This window comes from Branchiostoma belcheri, unplaced genomic scaffold (genome assembly GCF_001625305.1).
Source record: "Branchiostoma belcheri isolate BF01 breed outbred unplaced genomic scaffold, Haploidv18h27 scaffold129, whole genome shotgun sequence".
Lineage (NCBI taxonomy): Eukaryota > Metazoa > Chordata > Leptocardii > Amphioxiformes > Branchiostomatidae > Branchiostoma > Branchiostoma belcheri.
Genome location: NW_017802702.1, coordinates 804,980 through 820,343, shown reverse-complemented (window position 1 = coordinate 820,343; position 15,364 = coordinate 804,980). Strand labels below are relative to the sequence as shown.

Here is a 15,364-nt window from a genome sequence, read left to right as displayed (position 1 = left end):
AAATCACAAACCCATATTACGATTATTGTAGAAGTCAAAACACGTGTAAACGTTCGTTCCAAGAGTACCCGACCATCGGTCGGTAGCCCCGCAGGTTGCGATGTTGTGGCCGACCAGGACCGCGAGATTGTGGGCACCAGCCGCGATGTTGTTCGCTGGTTCCTACAGGGGGACCTCCAGCAGGCGCGGCCCGATGTCATAGAAATCCCCGCATGCGTCCTGTACAAAAGAGGGAGAAACACATGTAACCCTGTCGATATACATGTATATGTCACAGGGGAGATTGGAATCCAGGGGAATCCGGAACTCCCCTAGGGGAGACTGGAATCCTCCTAGGGGAATCTGGAATCCTCCTAGGGGAGATTGGAATCCTGATATTCTGATCCCAGATTAGTAGTAGAAATACTAGAACTCATAGATTGAACCATTTATCACCTAAAGTTACAACTAATTTCAGCATAGGCAAGCCTATTACTATTGTATGTGAATTACTAGATTGGAATCAAGATCCTGGCAGTTTTGAATCTGTCCTAACTTTATAGATCCAAATCTAAATGAATTGGCAAAATGAAGGAAACAACAATATTCTTACTAACCATGATTTTATTAAGAATTTACACATACAGACTTGACATCTAAAATTCTATACCTAAGCTACAAAATCTCAAACAAAACTACAGTATTTGGAATATCATTTTTCTATCATTCGCTGCAGACTACTACTACTAGTTACTAAGTCAGTGGTCATGACTGAGTTACCTTAGCTTAACATTTTAAACAAGTAGAATTCTGCTTTCTGCTGCTGTTTATCCTCCGCCATGACTTGATCAGTATGCTGTCACTTTGACTGGCTTGGCATGGGGAACAATCCCTTATATACCTGGTAACCAAGTCACTAACTAACTGGAAAAACTGGTTTTTGATTCACTATCTCACAATGGCCTGATGCAAATATCTGAGTCTGATTTACATATTCACTTACCTATGCTGAATTTGATTGAAAGTTTAGGTGTGAAATAATTCAGTCTATTTTCCAAAGCATTTTGATGCAATCAGAATTTCTCCTTTTAAAATTGGAGATTGTAATAATTCCCACTTGTCCCAGGGGAGATAGGGATTCCAATCTCCCCTAGGGGAGATCGGAATTCCAATCTCCCCTAGGGGAGTTCCGGATTCCCCTGGATTCCAATCTCCCCTGTGACATATACATGTGCATATCAAAGCACTGTATTCAAGCACAGTGGAAAAAAAAACTATAGCTCGTAAAGAAGAAAATATTGCTAGTAAAACACGTGGTGCAACTCACCCTCAGCTGCCGGCCCAGAACACTCGCGGCCCAAGGTGTCCAGGACGGCACCGCAGGACGCCTGGGCCGCAATCATGGGCTGGCCGAGGGACGGAGGCCACCGTCCGGCAGTCCTCGTCAACTGCGTTGGGCCTCGCTAACTCTCTTTCATCGTTCAAGCCGCAGGGCAAGACTTCTCCTCGAATATAAAAACGGCGAGTACAGACCGCTGGTGGCCACATCCACGATGGTTTTACCAGGGGGTAAGACCACCGGGATCGGCAGAAGCTGCTGCTCCTCCACGATGCCAAGCTGACCACAGTCGTTTTCGCCAAACCCCATGGGCAAGCCAGCCGGTCGCGGAATCAGAGGAGGGATGATAAGACTCACCCTCTGCTAAAACTAAACACACTGTTATTTCTCCCGCCTCCAGATGTTGGAAATGTTCACAGTACTATGTATTAATTAGTTTACTGCGATAATGTTGCAAACTGACGATGTCTGTCTCCTTCTCGCCACAGTTTCACATCATGTTACGCCTGACTAAACCATTGAACGCCAACTGCAATGCAGGCATTCAAGAGCAACGTTAATGGCTCATACAAATCGGGGAAATTTGATCACGAAAGAAATTAGCGTACGACAAACTGTGCAAACATATGCAGGTCCCCTTTTGCATTCCACCGGAAACGTTTAAATTGCCTTGTTAACATACGGTAACTTTTTTCTCTATGTTAGTCTGCACGCTTCTTCCTTTTTTTAGTCTTTCTGCACTGGACCTGCATGATATCTAATCCTTTTCGTGATCTAGCTTCTCCTGGACATGCTCTTCATCAGTATGATTCCGTTCCTTCATTTTGTCTTACTTCTCTTTTTGGCGTGCTTTTCATCAGTATGATTCCGTTCCTTCATTTGGTCTCACTTGAAGCTCTTTTTGGCGTGCTCTTCATCAGTTGATACCGTTCCTTCATTTTGTCTCGCTTGTTCATCGTGTGCTCTGTCAACTACATCTTCCTTCAACGGACCCAATCTGTTTCGCATGAGCACTAGCAGGGATTCACCTTTTAGCGACAGTTTTCGTTTCCTGGATATTACGAAATTGCCCTGAGGAAGGTGGTTGTGTAACAGAGTCTCAGTGACATTCCAACTTGATGAAACTATTAGTATAACGGAGAATCATGTACCTTTTAACAATACTTGTATATTGGTAAACTAATATGGCCTCCCAACTACCCCCTGAAGCAGTGTTTGCTATAATTCGTCGTGTTCAGCGAACGTTCTAAAACTGTTACCACGCGCATCGGCCCCATCTTATATTACATGTTGCTATATTTTATCCCTCTTCAGCTGGTGTGAGAGAAAGATTTACTTCACCAGACTTCCACACATGTCACTGAAACTAAGTTCAGCCAGTTTTTCATCATAGTGTTCAGGTAGAGGTTTTGGCACTACAGACTCTTTTGGTACATAGCTTTGTTGAAAGGAGGGGCGAGAGGAAGCTACTCCAGGGACAACAGATTTACACAAGTTCGTTAGGACGCAACATATGTGGACAATTTTGTCAAAGGTGGCCATGTTACAGGTTTGGTCAATATCTGTAAAAGGAATTTCAATTGAACCGTTGGGTACTTGTGTGTCAGAGTTGTATCGGTATGCATTCGAAGCCAAGGCTAAAGTGGAGTCTACATCTTATGTTGTTCTTTTCTTTTTGTAAAAGAAGAGGTTTCCAGTGTGGCCTATACATAGCAGACTTGTTGCCATGGTACACAATTGGGGTTTTCATATTCATCAGCAACAAGAAAACAATAATTCTAAAGTCTAAAGCCGCGCCTATCGATACTTCACCGAAGAATGACTGTCCAGATTTTTTGTAGTTTCTATGAAAATCTCCGTGCAGTCGATAATGCAGCGGAATTTCGGATAAGCCCTGAAGGGGCTCTTACTACATCTCTTGACCGCTTGATGATTAGGGGTTTCAGTTCTCTGCTCGGAAATGTTACCCATGTGTTGTACAGGCTGCTGTACATGGCAGGAGAAATACCAAATATTTCAGCAGCGTCTTCGTTTAACAAATCTAATCTGTTCCGCATGAGCACTAGTAGGAAGTCAGGGTTTGACGACAGTTTTCGTCTCCTGGATATCACAAAAGAGAACAAAATTTTGTAGATAATATGTAAAAAAACGTTTTTAAAAAACCACCTTAGTTGATGTTGCTGGTTACGTCATCATCAGTGGGTTCATCATTTAAACACCACCCGTCTTGGAGTATGTCGGCCCTTAGTTCAATATTCCCTCGGGGTGGTGGCCAGCAGTGCATAAACACCACCACCCACTGGTGTAACTACTTACTCTCCAAAGTCATTTACCTCTACAGAGGAAACATGTCTCTTTAATATGGGCTATAGCCTGCATCAAGTAGCCGTTGTGAATTTAGTTGTATCAAAGCTCGACATTCATCTTCATGTATTTACATAGTAACCCTACTTCCTTATTCAGCTAAAATATAAACCTGAACCTGTATGTAGACAGTCATCAGCAGCTATGTCGCTGTGCAGGTGAATTTTCAGAGGGATATCTGTATTGTCAGGCACCACAACTTGGACTTTGCAAGAGCAGCCAACCTTCGCAGAGGCTTGTCTTTTCCGCCTTGTTTTACGTTTTCTGTTTAGGGCTCCACTTCGATGACATGCAAATACTTCCTACCTTATAGGGGCATTTAAGTGATTCATCAAGCTGTGGAAGGCTTCCAGTGTTTATGTTTGGTACTTCGGAGATATAGTATCCAGATATCCTTCAACAGATTAGGCTTGCTGCTCACAGAGCTCAGCTGTATACCTGTCCTTGTTTAAAATAACTAAAACAGGGAAAAAAGGAATGAGCGCTCTAACTAAGCATCATTATAGAGATAGAAACGACAGGACAAAGTAAGTAAAGCTGTGGTAAGTCAGTGGTAATGCCACAGGTGTCGTCTGGGGTGATGTTGTCACGAAATATGTGTCACGGGTGTCTCGTCTGCTCGTCTATCAACAATTGTCACGTCCTCACGCCCTTGCTCGTGCTCGTGGCCTTACCACTTCCTTTTTCTCGGCTACGCTTGGCATGGATGGTTCTTCATGAACCTGATATTAGGTTGTTTCGAAGCTACTGGTATTGAGAAGCGACTGATAATGTTGTACTCTTGATATTTACTGACAGGATGAGCTGCTGTTGGTTTGCCATCTGAAAAAAGGCGTGAGCACACTCTATCATGTGACTTGTTAACCCAACTTTATTCCAACAAGCATATTTGTACAAATTTATTTACTTCGTGACAAAAAAGTCTTACTGATGGATATGCAGTACAGTAGTGGGGGTATCCCTATAAACCTACCCCAAAATAAGAATATAGCATATTTTGATTGGGATACGTACAAATGATTACGATCTCCCAAGAGTATAGATGCTGAGTTGATTTCTATATTTGTACCAAGTTCAGACAGTTGTTCTTTAATTCTGTTTCAATAGCCGTTCAGTCTGAGACATTCAATGAACACATGTATGTGACTGAGATATGAATGAACGAATTTATAACACAATGGACTCTAAAATGACGCCCTCTCTTTGTCAAGCTGGTCTGGCGACCTCAGGGTGAGGATGAGTGTTTGGGTGGTTTATAAAGTCGTGCCCTACAACTATTGCAAAAGTAGGGGGGTATTGTTCCTTTCTGTCCTTGTCAACATCTACACCCCCCCCCAGCCTTTTAGGTTGTGTGTGTCGTCAGTATGTTGTTTTCAGTCTGTAGAGCTGAGTACTAGTGCTGCCTTGCTTTCCTGTGTTGTTGCGCTATCAACAATTGCCACGTCCTCACGTCCTTGCTCCTGCTTGCGACCTTTCCCCTTCCTTCCTTGGGCATGGTTGGGCCCTTGACGCTGTCCTCTAGCATGTTGGGACCCAGTTTATCATCCTCGTGCAAGGCAGCTTGGATGCTGTCCTCGGGCACCTCAACAACACTGTTGAAAGTGCCGAAGACGTCTGGAATGGACTCCTGTAAGGAAGACAACAAAAATCAACTTAAGATACAAGAACGTATATAGACAAAATGTGATCCAAGATACGTCGATGAATGTTAGACATCTAGTTTATAAGATAAGGAGTAGATGGTACTTGTAACGGCTGACAGTTTTCAGTTGATTAACAATTTCCTTGTGCAATACGTCCGAGGCTTGGGTTACACACAATTATATTAGATACATTTAAAAAGTTGTCATGCTGAAGATTAAGAGTAAAGTTAAGAATAGTCTATTTTTTAATTGAACTGGTTTTCTTACCTATGGTCGTGAAACCATTCCCTATCCTGTCTCTTGTATTTGTATTGGTAGGTTCCTGGCGTGAGGTACATTGTCACACCCAGCCCCTCTTTCCTGCAAATTAACATGATTGTACTGGCCGACCAGGACCACGAGATTGTGGGCAACGGCCGCGATCATGTTCGCTGGTGCCCACAGGGGGACCTCCATCAGGCGGGGCGCGATGTCGTGTACAACCCGCATGCGTCCTGTACTAAAGCGAGAGAAACACAAATATCAAAGCTTGCGGTATTCAAGCACAAGAAACTATAGCTAGTAAAACAGAAACTATAGCGGGTAAAAACACGTGGTGCAACTCACCCTAGCTGCCCAGACCAGAACACGTGGCCAAAGGTGTTCAGGACGGCAGTGAAACTGTCGCCGCAGGACACCTGGGCCGCAATCATGGGCAAGCCGAGGCACACGGAGGTCACCGTCCGGCGCCCCTGTTCACCTGCATTGGGCCTGGCCAACTCTCCTTCGTCATTCAAGCCGCAGAGCAGGACAAATTAACATGATTGTACTCCTCAGTACCGTCGCTCCAAATGGCAAAGATAATGACAGAGAAGTTCTCTTCGTATCCATGTCCCATTTGGGCTAAATACAGTATGTTAGTTACAAAAAGTAATAGGGAAACTATGCTATCTTTAATCTATACCTATGTCAATGTTTTATCTTGAGACATTTGTAGACGAGTTTTTCTATTACATCTTCGTTAACTATCGGCATAGGAACGTGTCAAAATTTCTACGTGTACATATTTCTGTTCTCATTGTACCACACTAACAAAAATTATTGCTTATATAATTGTACAGTTGGTATTCCGGAAGTGTACGTCGTTGTCTATGCTGTTTTTATCACCAAATAGACAAAATGTATCATTTCAAGGAGTTCGGGTATATCGACCCACTTCAATTTCGTGTGGGTGGTCGCTTACCCTTAGCTTAGCCTCTTAATGTATGCAGCATTTATATGATTTAACGGAAATCAGGGAGCATTACAAAGAGCATTTTGTGCACAGGATATGTGAAATGCAAGTGGTGAATATCTCCCCGAGGGATATAGCCCCTCATTATGTTTGTTCATCGAGCGGCAACATTGAGATAGATTTGAAATCAAAAGAACAGGTGGTAGCCTTACCTTTCTTCCAGCTTTCACCCTTCCCGCCAGAGGTTCCAACTCCCGTACACCTTTACGGGGCCTGTGAACACGTCGTATGTGAGGTTGGACACTTCGTCCTTTGGTAGACTCTGTGGGCAGAATATAAGTGACGTTCGAAGGATGGGACCTAGGCGGCACGTTCTATTTTTCGCTACACCGGAAGGATGCCAACAGAACGTCTGTTGTAAATGTTGCAACTTTCAACGACTGTTAGACAAAGTTCATAAAACGATAGGCTAAAATTTCGTCTTTACAAATAGACATTCTGAAATCTTTCCAAATCAGATTGATATCATCAAAAGCCAAAAAACTCTAACAAAATTATATTGCATTGAAAAGCGAAAGGACAACAGTGTTGTCACTTGAGTTGGGCCTGTCTAGATTCAGGAGTTGAAATGCCATCTTTCTTGTGCATTGAAAGTGAATATATCTCGCCCTTTGTCTCTTCGCTGGAGCCGGGTAGTCTGGGTGCCGACAGTAAGTGACCAAAGTTACCCTTCAACGTCATCCTAACATCTCACATATAGCCTATGACGTCATCTAACCCAGATGGGAGGTGTCCAAAGTTGTCCAAAGTTATGACGTCCTCTAACATTGGACACCCAGATTGGAGGTGTTCAAAGTTGTCATAAGTTATGACGTCATCTAACTTTGGACACCCAGATGGGAGGTGTCCAAAGTAATGACGTCATCTAACTTTGGACACCCCGATTGGAGGTGTTCAAATTTGTCCAAAGCTGTGGTCCAACTTTGGACATCCCCCCTCCAAAAAAAAAACATGGCAAATACATGTACTAGCATCAGATAAAGAGCTACATCCAGTATCAGGGAAACCTTTTCTCTGCCATTAAGTATCGTATTATGGTAACTTATCTATTCTAATCGCTGCCGTTCCCAGTCTCGCAACTCCTGGATTTCCTGTCTTCCCTCCCTCACTTCTCTAACCAGCTCCTGAAGGATTAGGGCCATGTTCTGCCCTCTTTCCATGGCATCACGATCGTTCTCGGTCATGGTGATCGAGTTTGACGGAAACAATCTTCCTCCCTGCTGTCTCTCGATATAACGTTAAGTGAATAAACCGCAAATCGACTGATTTGAAAACAGCTGGCGTATCTCTAATTGGACATTGCCTGATCACATGACGTGTTTTGGATGGAGTTGACTTGTTGACAACATGACGTGAGAAGGCATACTCTAGATACAGATAACAACGCAAAGATTCTTAGTGTCATTACAACACTAACTGCATTGATATGATGATCAAAATGTCTCTTACCTATCATAGAGAGTATCAGTATACTCCTTAAGCTTGCAACCGTGCGCCGCCAATGCCACTATGGCTGCTGATTTGTCTGCGTCGGGAAGTCCCAAGATGTCGTTTTTGATGAAGTAGACTCCATGAACAGGGATGAATTAAAAACACAATAATAGATAAAACATTTCGTTTTGGTGTAGACTAAACTAATCACATGCCATAATGTTCAACTGGAAGTGAACTTTTTAAATCTAGCAAAACAATTTTACTCTGCAAATTCAAGGTAGATAATCTGCAATTGTATATTACCTTGCTACCACTTTCAAGGGAGTTTACTTCCTGCAGGAGACCTTCCCTTTCAAAGCTTATGCTTTGCCAGTGTGGTGCACGTCGTTTCTGTTTTCTTTCCCCAGCTTTCTCGAGACTGCTTCGGGCTGCCGCCCGTCTGTTTGCGAGGTTTCGCGACTCGAAGTATTGATTCATGCGGTTTTCTTTGCGTTTGGTATAAGACTCCCGGGTTGAAAGAAAGTTTAATGCCTCATTCTCTCACGCAATACGTTGCGTTTTTCCCTTTGCTTTTCGGCTCTACTCTTTTTACGTTCAAGGTTGGCTTCAGGTAGCTTTTCCAACACCTTTGGAAACGAGACATTGTAAGATCTTTCAAACTTTTTGTTTACTACCTTCAAGACTTTCCTGGCCGCACACCGAGCACTTCTGTAACCGCTTACGTTGAAGCTAGCCTCCGATATTGAACTTTTGTTTGCGGCCTCAACTTTAGAATTCGCAGACTTGTTTTTACCCTTCAAACATTGCTCGCACTGTCTGAAGCTGTGCAAACGTTGTTCTGACTCAGGTAAAGACTTCCAGTTCTCGATTGAAAAATGTCCGGTATACCTTTGGCGTTTGGCCGAGGTCCACTTCTGTAGTTCCTGACTTGTAGCCCGATCTTCTGGAATCTCTTGATGTCAATTTGGAAGTTCCTTCCAAGAACGTCAAGGAAAACGGAATGTTTGTCTGCGAGAGATTTAACACTTCTATCGCCAAAGACGCTGTTTAAAATTACACGACCAAAACCACACGTAAACACAGGCCGGTAACATTGTTAAAAATGACGTAATAACTCAGACCGCGGGAAAATACCGTCGTCTGAGTGAATATAAACGTTAAGTTATTGATACAGATTGAGAAGCATTATTTCAACGCCTAACCGAAAGAATAGACCCATTGAGACTAAGAACCGACCAAAAATACTGTTGTCGTTCATTTTCTGAGAGCTCTCTGGTTGTCCATCGTCTCTGAGAGCAAGAATACAGGAAAACGCTGTCAAAGAAACCAGCTGCGTAAATTTTCCCAAATTTGCCACCGGTTCCGCCATTTTGTATCTAGGAGCAACGGCCTCTGATTGGATAATAGCGATTGGGGGTCATTTACCCCTGACGTCATGTGGTGTCGGCTTGCAAGGAGAAATGACTGGATTTTCCGGGGACGCGTATACAAGGTTTAAATGCTATTGCCTACGTCGAAATCGCATTATTGATAAAAAAAGTAGTTATTCTGTAAGTATTATAGCCTGCAGATAAATTTTATCCAAGGGTATTTTACCGCAGAATGATAATATTTCAGTAACAGCAATGTTTCAGTGAAAAAATAGAAAAAAAATCACTGTTTTTAATGTTTTGGCCCCCAAAAAATCACTATACCGTTACATAAAACAAAATACCCATGGACAGATTAATTCCGTTTTAAATAAGGTCTTATCTTGTAAAAAAATCAAGGCTAAAATCCCTGTATCCGCAAAGGCTGTCACTGGAGTCAAAGTAACTGTACTGCATATGGTTGTGCGTTAACTTTGGTACCTAGGTGATCTTTCATCAGGTAATCACAGATGTCATTGTACATTATGTTTGGCCAGTGCTGTATTCCATCTGCCTCGGGCACCCACACTTGGTCCCCAAACTTAAGTGGGTCGCCCAACCCTTCCAGCAGGTCACTGTACTCATTTTCTGCAAGGGCAGCTGCTGTGGGTTGTACGGGCGTGTCGTTCTCCCAGGCAGAGAACACTCTTGCCACCAAGATTTCCTTGGTACCTGACGCGGGCAAGCCCCTAACCCTTAGGAAATCTTGCAGTGCTTTTACACGCCACTTCCTCACAGCTTCTAACTTTTCCATTGCCCAGAGTCCTAGAAAACCACATAAAGAGACAGAGAAATGAATCGATAATCAGTTACAGTTGGATGTACTTTATTGAATTATTTCTTAAAAAACAATCCGATTCTAGTGAGAATAAATCAAACTGATGCGTTTATCTTTGACAAACATAACTTTCAGAGAGTTGTATCATAACGGAGCCCACATGAACGGAGCCGGAAGTGTATCACAGCGACACGGAACGAATACCATAACATCGTCGTTCGTGCAAAAATGACGGAAAACATACACGAAAGAGATCGGTAAACGCCAAAAGATACCATCGAAACAATGCAGGTCTAGGTTTTACGTTGATATGTTAGCCGGCAATCAGAATAGTTGTCGGTTGACATGTAAGTATGTCCTACTTAGTTGTGACAGGTGAAAATTTAGCACTCAGTAATCCGTGGCGGTTGGGGGATTTCATGAATTCGACATCAGCTGGCAAAAATCTGACTGACGCACGAAAAATACCTTTTTACATTACCTTCTGTTAACCAATATGAATGAAAATTCCAAACCCAAATTGGTTTCTGCATGTAAATATGTCCTACTTAGTTGTGACAGGTGAAACTTTAGCATTCAGTAATCTGTGGCGGTTGGGGGATTACATGAATTCGATGTCAGCTGGCAAAAATCTGACTGACGCACGAAAAATACCTTTTTACATTACCTTCTGTTAACCAATATGAATGAAAATTCCAAACCCAAATGGCTTTCTGCCGCCGAGGATTGTACCATTGGTGTAAATATAGATCCTACCTGCTGAACGTCTCTATGAATTCCTGTCAATCAATTAATACCTGTAAAATAATCATTCTGTCTTGTTCTTGGTAAAAGAAATCAATCATACCTGAACTGTGGTTTTAATTTTTCTAGCACACGATTTTTTCGGGGTTGCTGTTACAGATCGGATGGAACCCAGGCTACACTTGACAGTCCTCTTGCCAATTACTGTAATAATACGTAGTCTCTCGCTTCAGTTCGGCAAAGGTATGACAGTTTGTATACGTTGTTGCTGCCTGGTAACCATATGGCATACCTCATTGTATTTTCAATACAGTAAAGGGAGAAGAAGAAGAAAATGATCCTTCGTTTCAAAATGGTATAAGGCCAGACTGACTTGATTTTATACTAAAGCATCGGCAGATACATATACAAAGAAGTCATTCTTAGAAGTTACAGGTAAATTTTAAATGCTCAGATGTAAATGGCGCACAGGACATGCGTTAACGTTTGTGAATGGCCATGTGTTAACTGGATTTTGTTAATCAAAATTCCACACGCCATTGCAATAACCCTGTTTTGGCTACAAGGACTGCGCCTTTCAGACAGAGTGAACGCTATGACGTCTGAAAACGTCACCACGAATTCCTGCAAGTTAATTGCATACCTGCCTGTACGATATCCTGAGTTGTTATATAAGTGACGTGTGGCTTGGAATGTTTTTCTGGCACATGCAGGTTGGATTGACAGACCTCTGAGTAGTGCGCAGTCATTTGCTTTATTCTGGCTGCTGACTCCACCGCAGACGTCCCCGCTCACTGATTCTCCGTCCGGCTGACTTAAGCTTCTGTCCACATCCAAGTCAGCCATGTTTAACAACAGCTCTCTGGCATCGCCCGTTACCGGCAGGACATCGGCAAGAGAATTCAACAGGCAGATTCCCTGCATCCTGTGGCACCTGCAAAACAAGTCATCCTACAACCAAGCCGAACAAGCCTGCTCTGCGTACACGGACTTTGTTGAGTTTGGAACAGGACTTACCATCGCCTTTTGGCTGACAGGACTTCATATTATCATTTCTAACGCTGCCGTACTTTGGGGAATCATTAGAACACCAGAGCTCCGCAAACAGATCTACATGTTCATGGCAAACCTTGCCGTGGCAGACATGTTGGCAGGTATTGGACTCCTCGTACGATGTCAAGCTATAGCCCAAGTGGTAGGATTGAGCAGATTGTATTTCATACTGAATATTGCTACTTTCATAGTATATAGTCAGACAATGTCTGCATCAGCACTATGCCTATTGTCGTTAAGCTCCTATGTTGCAATAAGACATCCCATATTCTTCCACACCCATGCTCACAGTGCCAAACGTGACGCAGGTGTGGCGATTGTTACTTCGTGGCTTATTCTGACCCTGTTTGGTTTCACGCCTAGTATGGGATGGAACTGTCTAGACATGCCAGATTTAAAGTGTTTGGACATTTTTCCTTTAGCGATCGTTGCTGTTGAATTCATTACAATCTTGTTGCTAATCTGTGTTATGCTGTTCACGAATATAAGTGTGTATATAGCCATCAAAGAACGGCAAAAGAGAAGACTTGGGCAGCCAGGGGGGCACAACGATCACAACGCGTTGCAAGATCAGCCTAACGATGCAGCAGAAAGAAAATACCAAAGAAGCGTGCACAAGGCCAGGACTGTTATGATTCAGGTAGTAGCGGCCTTTATCTTCTGGCTGTTACCCATTATACTCATCCCAGCCTGCATTAAGGCTGGGGAGAAGTGCGGATTATCATTGTTGTGGCCATTGCTGATTGCGTTTAACTCGGCGATCAATCCAGTCGCAAGCATCATCCGCACACCGGACTTACGACAGAGCCTCCGTCGAGACATTACAACGATCTACCAGGCACTATTCACAATGATACGCGGAAACCGCGTGAACCCACAGGATGAACAAATTCCCCTAAATCAGCGGAGTGGGACCGGGGCGGCTTCTAGGAGCGAACAGAACATGCCAACAGGGCAGCCCGCTACAGGACTTAACGTGACTCCGTTTAACCAGGGTAGGGCAAACGGTCTTGTCATCATAGAAATTGACTGAGAGAAACCTATATAGGAATTCCATCCTTTGCATGATGAAATGCTGCTGTGCAAAACAGTGGCAATCACATGGTCATTTCTAAGATCTAATAACCATTGTGTTGAAATGGAGTTGTTCCGGATTTTGATTCAACAGAATGTAAATATGTTATGACTATACTGTCAGTTTAGCACAATGTCAGTAGATGAAAATGTACCTACACATGATCTAATAACCATTGAGGTAAAATGGAGTTGTTCCGGAGTTTGATTCAACAGAATGTAAATAATGTACAGAATGTTATGACTATACTGTAAGTTTCACACAATGTCAGTAGATGAAAATCTAGCTACATATATGGTTTGAGGTTTAGACCCTGTTCACAGTGAAAAAATGGATCTGGATTGACTGCCGATCCCGATCAGAAATTCATCAATCCCGATCGACCTGCGCGTTCACACTGCTTTTTGCTGATCCGGATTGCCAAGGCATCACGCTCAGAAATGGATTGAGGTGTCACGAGCCTGCCATCTTGAACATGCCATAGCCGCTGCAACTCCGACGTAAATTTTGCAAGAAAAGAACTCAGAATGTTTGTACAGCCTGGAATCTTAGCGGAAATAAAGAGAACACCTCTTTGAACATGTTTGGGTGGCCAGGGTTTAGCTCCCGTTGCGTGAAGGCCGATATTTTTCGGGCTGTAACACTCGATTCCACTGGCTCGCCATTCCACTTGAGTGTAACGTTGGGGCAGGGAGGTTGGGGTAAACATCTTTCTGCATATTTTCTATTCATAATTTTGATTGGCAATGTATCCATAGCATTACACGACGTCCTTGTCACTGCATATTATAAGACCCGATCGGTAGTGGTAGTATTTGTGGTCAGTCTCACACTAGCGAACCCCGAACCCAATCCACTTTACGTTCACACTCAAGTTTACGCCCGATCCCGATCCGCTGCAAGTGTCTTGAACTACCTCCTCGAGGTGGATTACGCTTGGATCGGGATCGGAGAAAATCAATCCCGATTGGAGCGTTCACACTGCGAAAACCGATCCGGATTGACTTCATTTGTATAATTTTGATCCCGATCGGCGGCCGATCCGGATCGACAAGTTTCACTGTGAACGGGGTGTTAGTGTTTGTGCTCCTATTTCCTAAGTAATAAAGACGATAAAAAGCATGTTGAATTGTCTCAATAGTGTTCTTGATGTATGTCTGCCATTACCATAATGTAGGTCAACGTTTACCCATTTTGGCGCCCATCTTTTTTTGAATAGGTTTAGTATGAGATGGTTTTCTGTAGATCTTTATGTCCAACGAACCACGCTATCACCGTTTGTAACTGCGTGAAGAAACTCACAACAGCAGTGGTTTATCATAAACAGCTGACAATGAAGTGAGGTAAAGACGATAATTTAATTTCAATTTGACGAAATTTACCATTAGATACTGTTTCTTATTTGCAATTTTTACGGGTAGTCCAAAACAGGTCAAAATACGGTCTTGGAACCCAATACTTTTTTCAGTGAACGGCCCTAGCAAGAAAAGGGAAAGGTAAAGAATGTCGTAGTAACAGACCGCGTAGCAGTTAGCATAACTACCGTACCCCTGGACGGCTCATCAGCTTGTCTGAGGGGCGTGGCAGTTACCATGATTACCGTACCCCTGAAACAGCTCATCAGCTGGTCTGAGGGGCGTGGCAGTTACCATGATTACCGTATCCCTGAAACGGCTCATCAGCTGGTCTGAGGGGCGTGGCAGTTACCATGATTACCGTACCCCTGAAACAGCTCATCAGATGGTCTGAGGGGCGTGGCAGTTACCATGATTACCGTATCCCTGAAACGGCTCATCAGCTGGTCTGAGGGGCGTGGCAGTTACCATGATTACCGTACCCCTGAAACAGCTCATCAGCTGGTCTGAGGGGCGTGGCAGTTACCATGATTACCGTATCCCTGAAACAGCTCATCAGCTGGTCTGAGGGGCGTGGCAGTTACCAGGATTACCGTATCCCTGGACGGCTCATCAGCTGGTCTGAGGAGCGTGGCTTGGATAGCATGTTTTCTTCCTCGTTTTGTACGCTCTTCATCAGTGCATTGTGCATTTACAGACGCCCAGTACATCAGTTTATCTTCACTCGCCTCGATGAAGTTATTGTAAAATGTCATCAGTGCCTCATAGCTGAAAAAGCCAGTCCAAAACCTTATATCGTCATCAGAACCTTCAAATCTCCTGAGACCAAACTGATCTAATGCTCTTACTTCAACTACTGTGTCCAGCTGTTCTTTAACGCCACGAAGTAGTTGGATAGTCACCCTTAATAGTTCACGA

General features: G+C 43.4%; 1 protein-coding gene across 1 annotated transcript; it reads left to right on the top strand.

The window, feature by feature from the left end:
• Window positions 1–11,807: 11,807 nt before the first annotated feature.
• Window positions 11,808–13,049, top strand: LOC109463614 (sphingosine 1-phosphate receptor 1-like). The gene has a single exon (XM_019760467.1). The coding sequence runs from the start codon at window positions 11,808–11,810 to the stop codon at window positions 13,047–13,049; it is 1,242 nt and encodes a 413-aa protein (XP_019616026.1).
• Window positions 13,050–15,364: the final 2,315 nt, after the last annotated feature.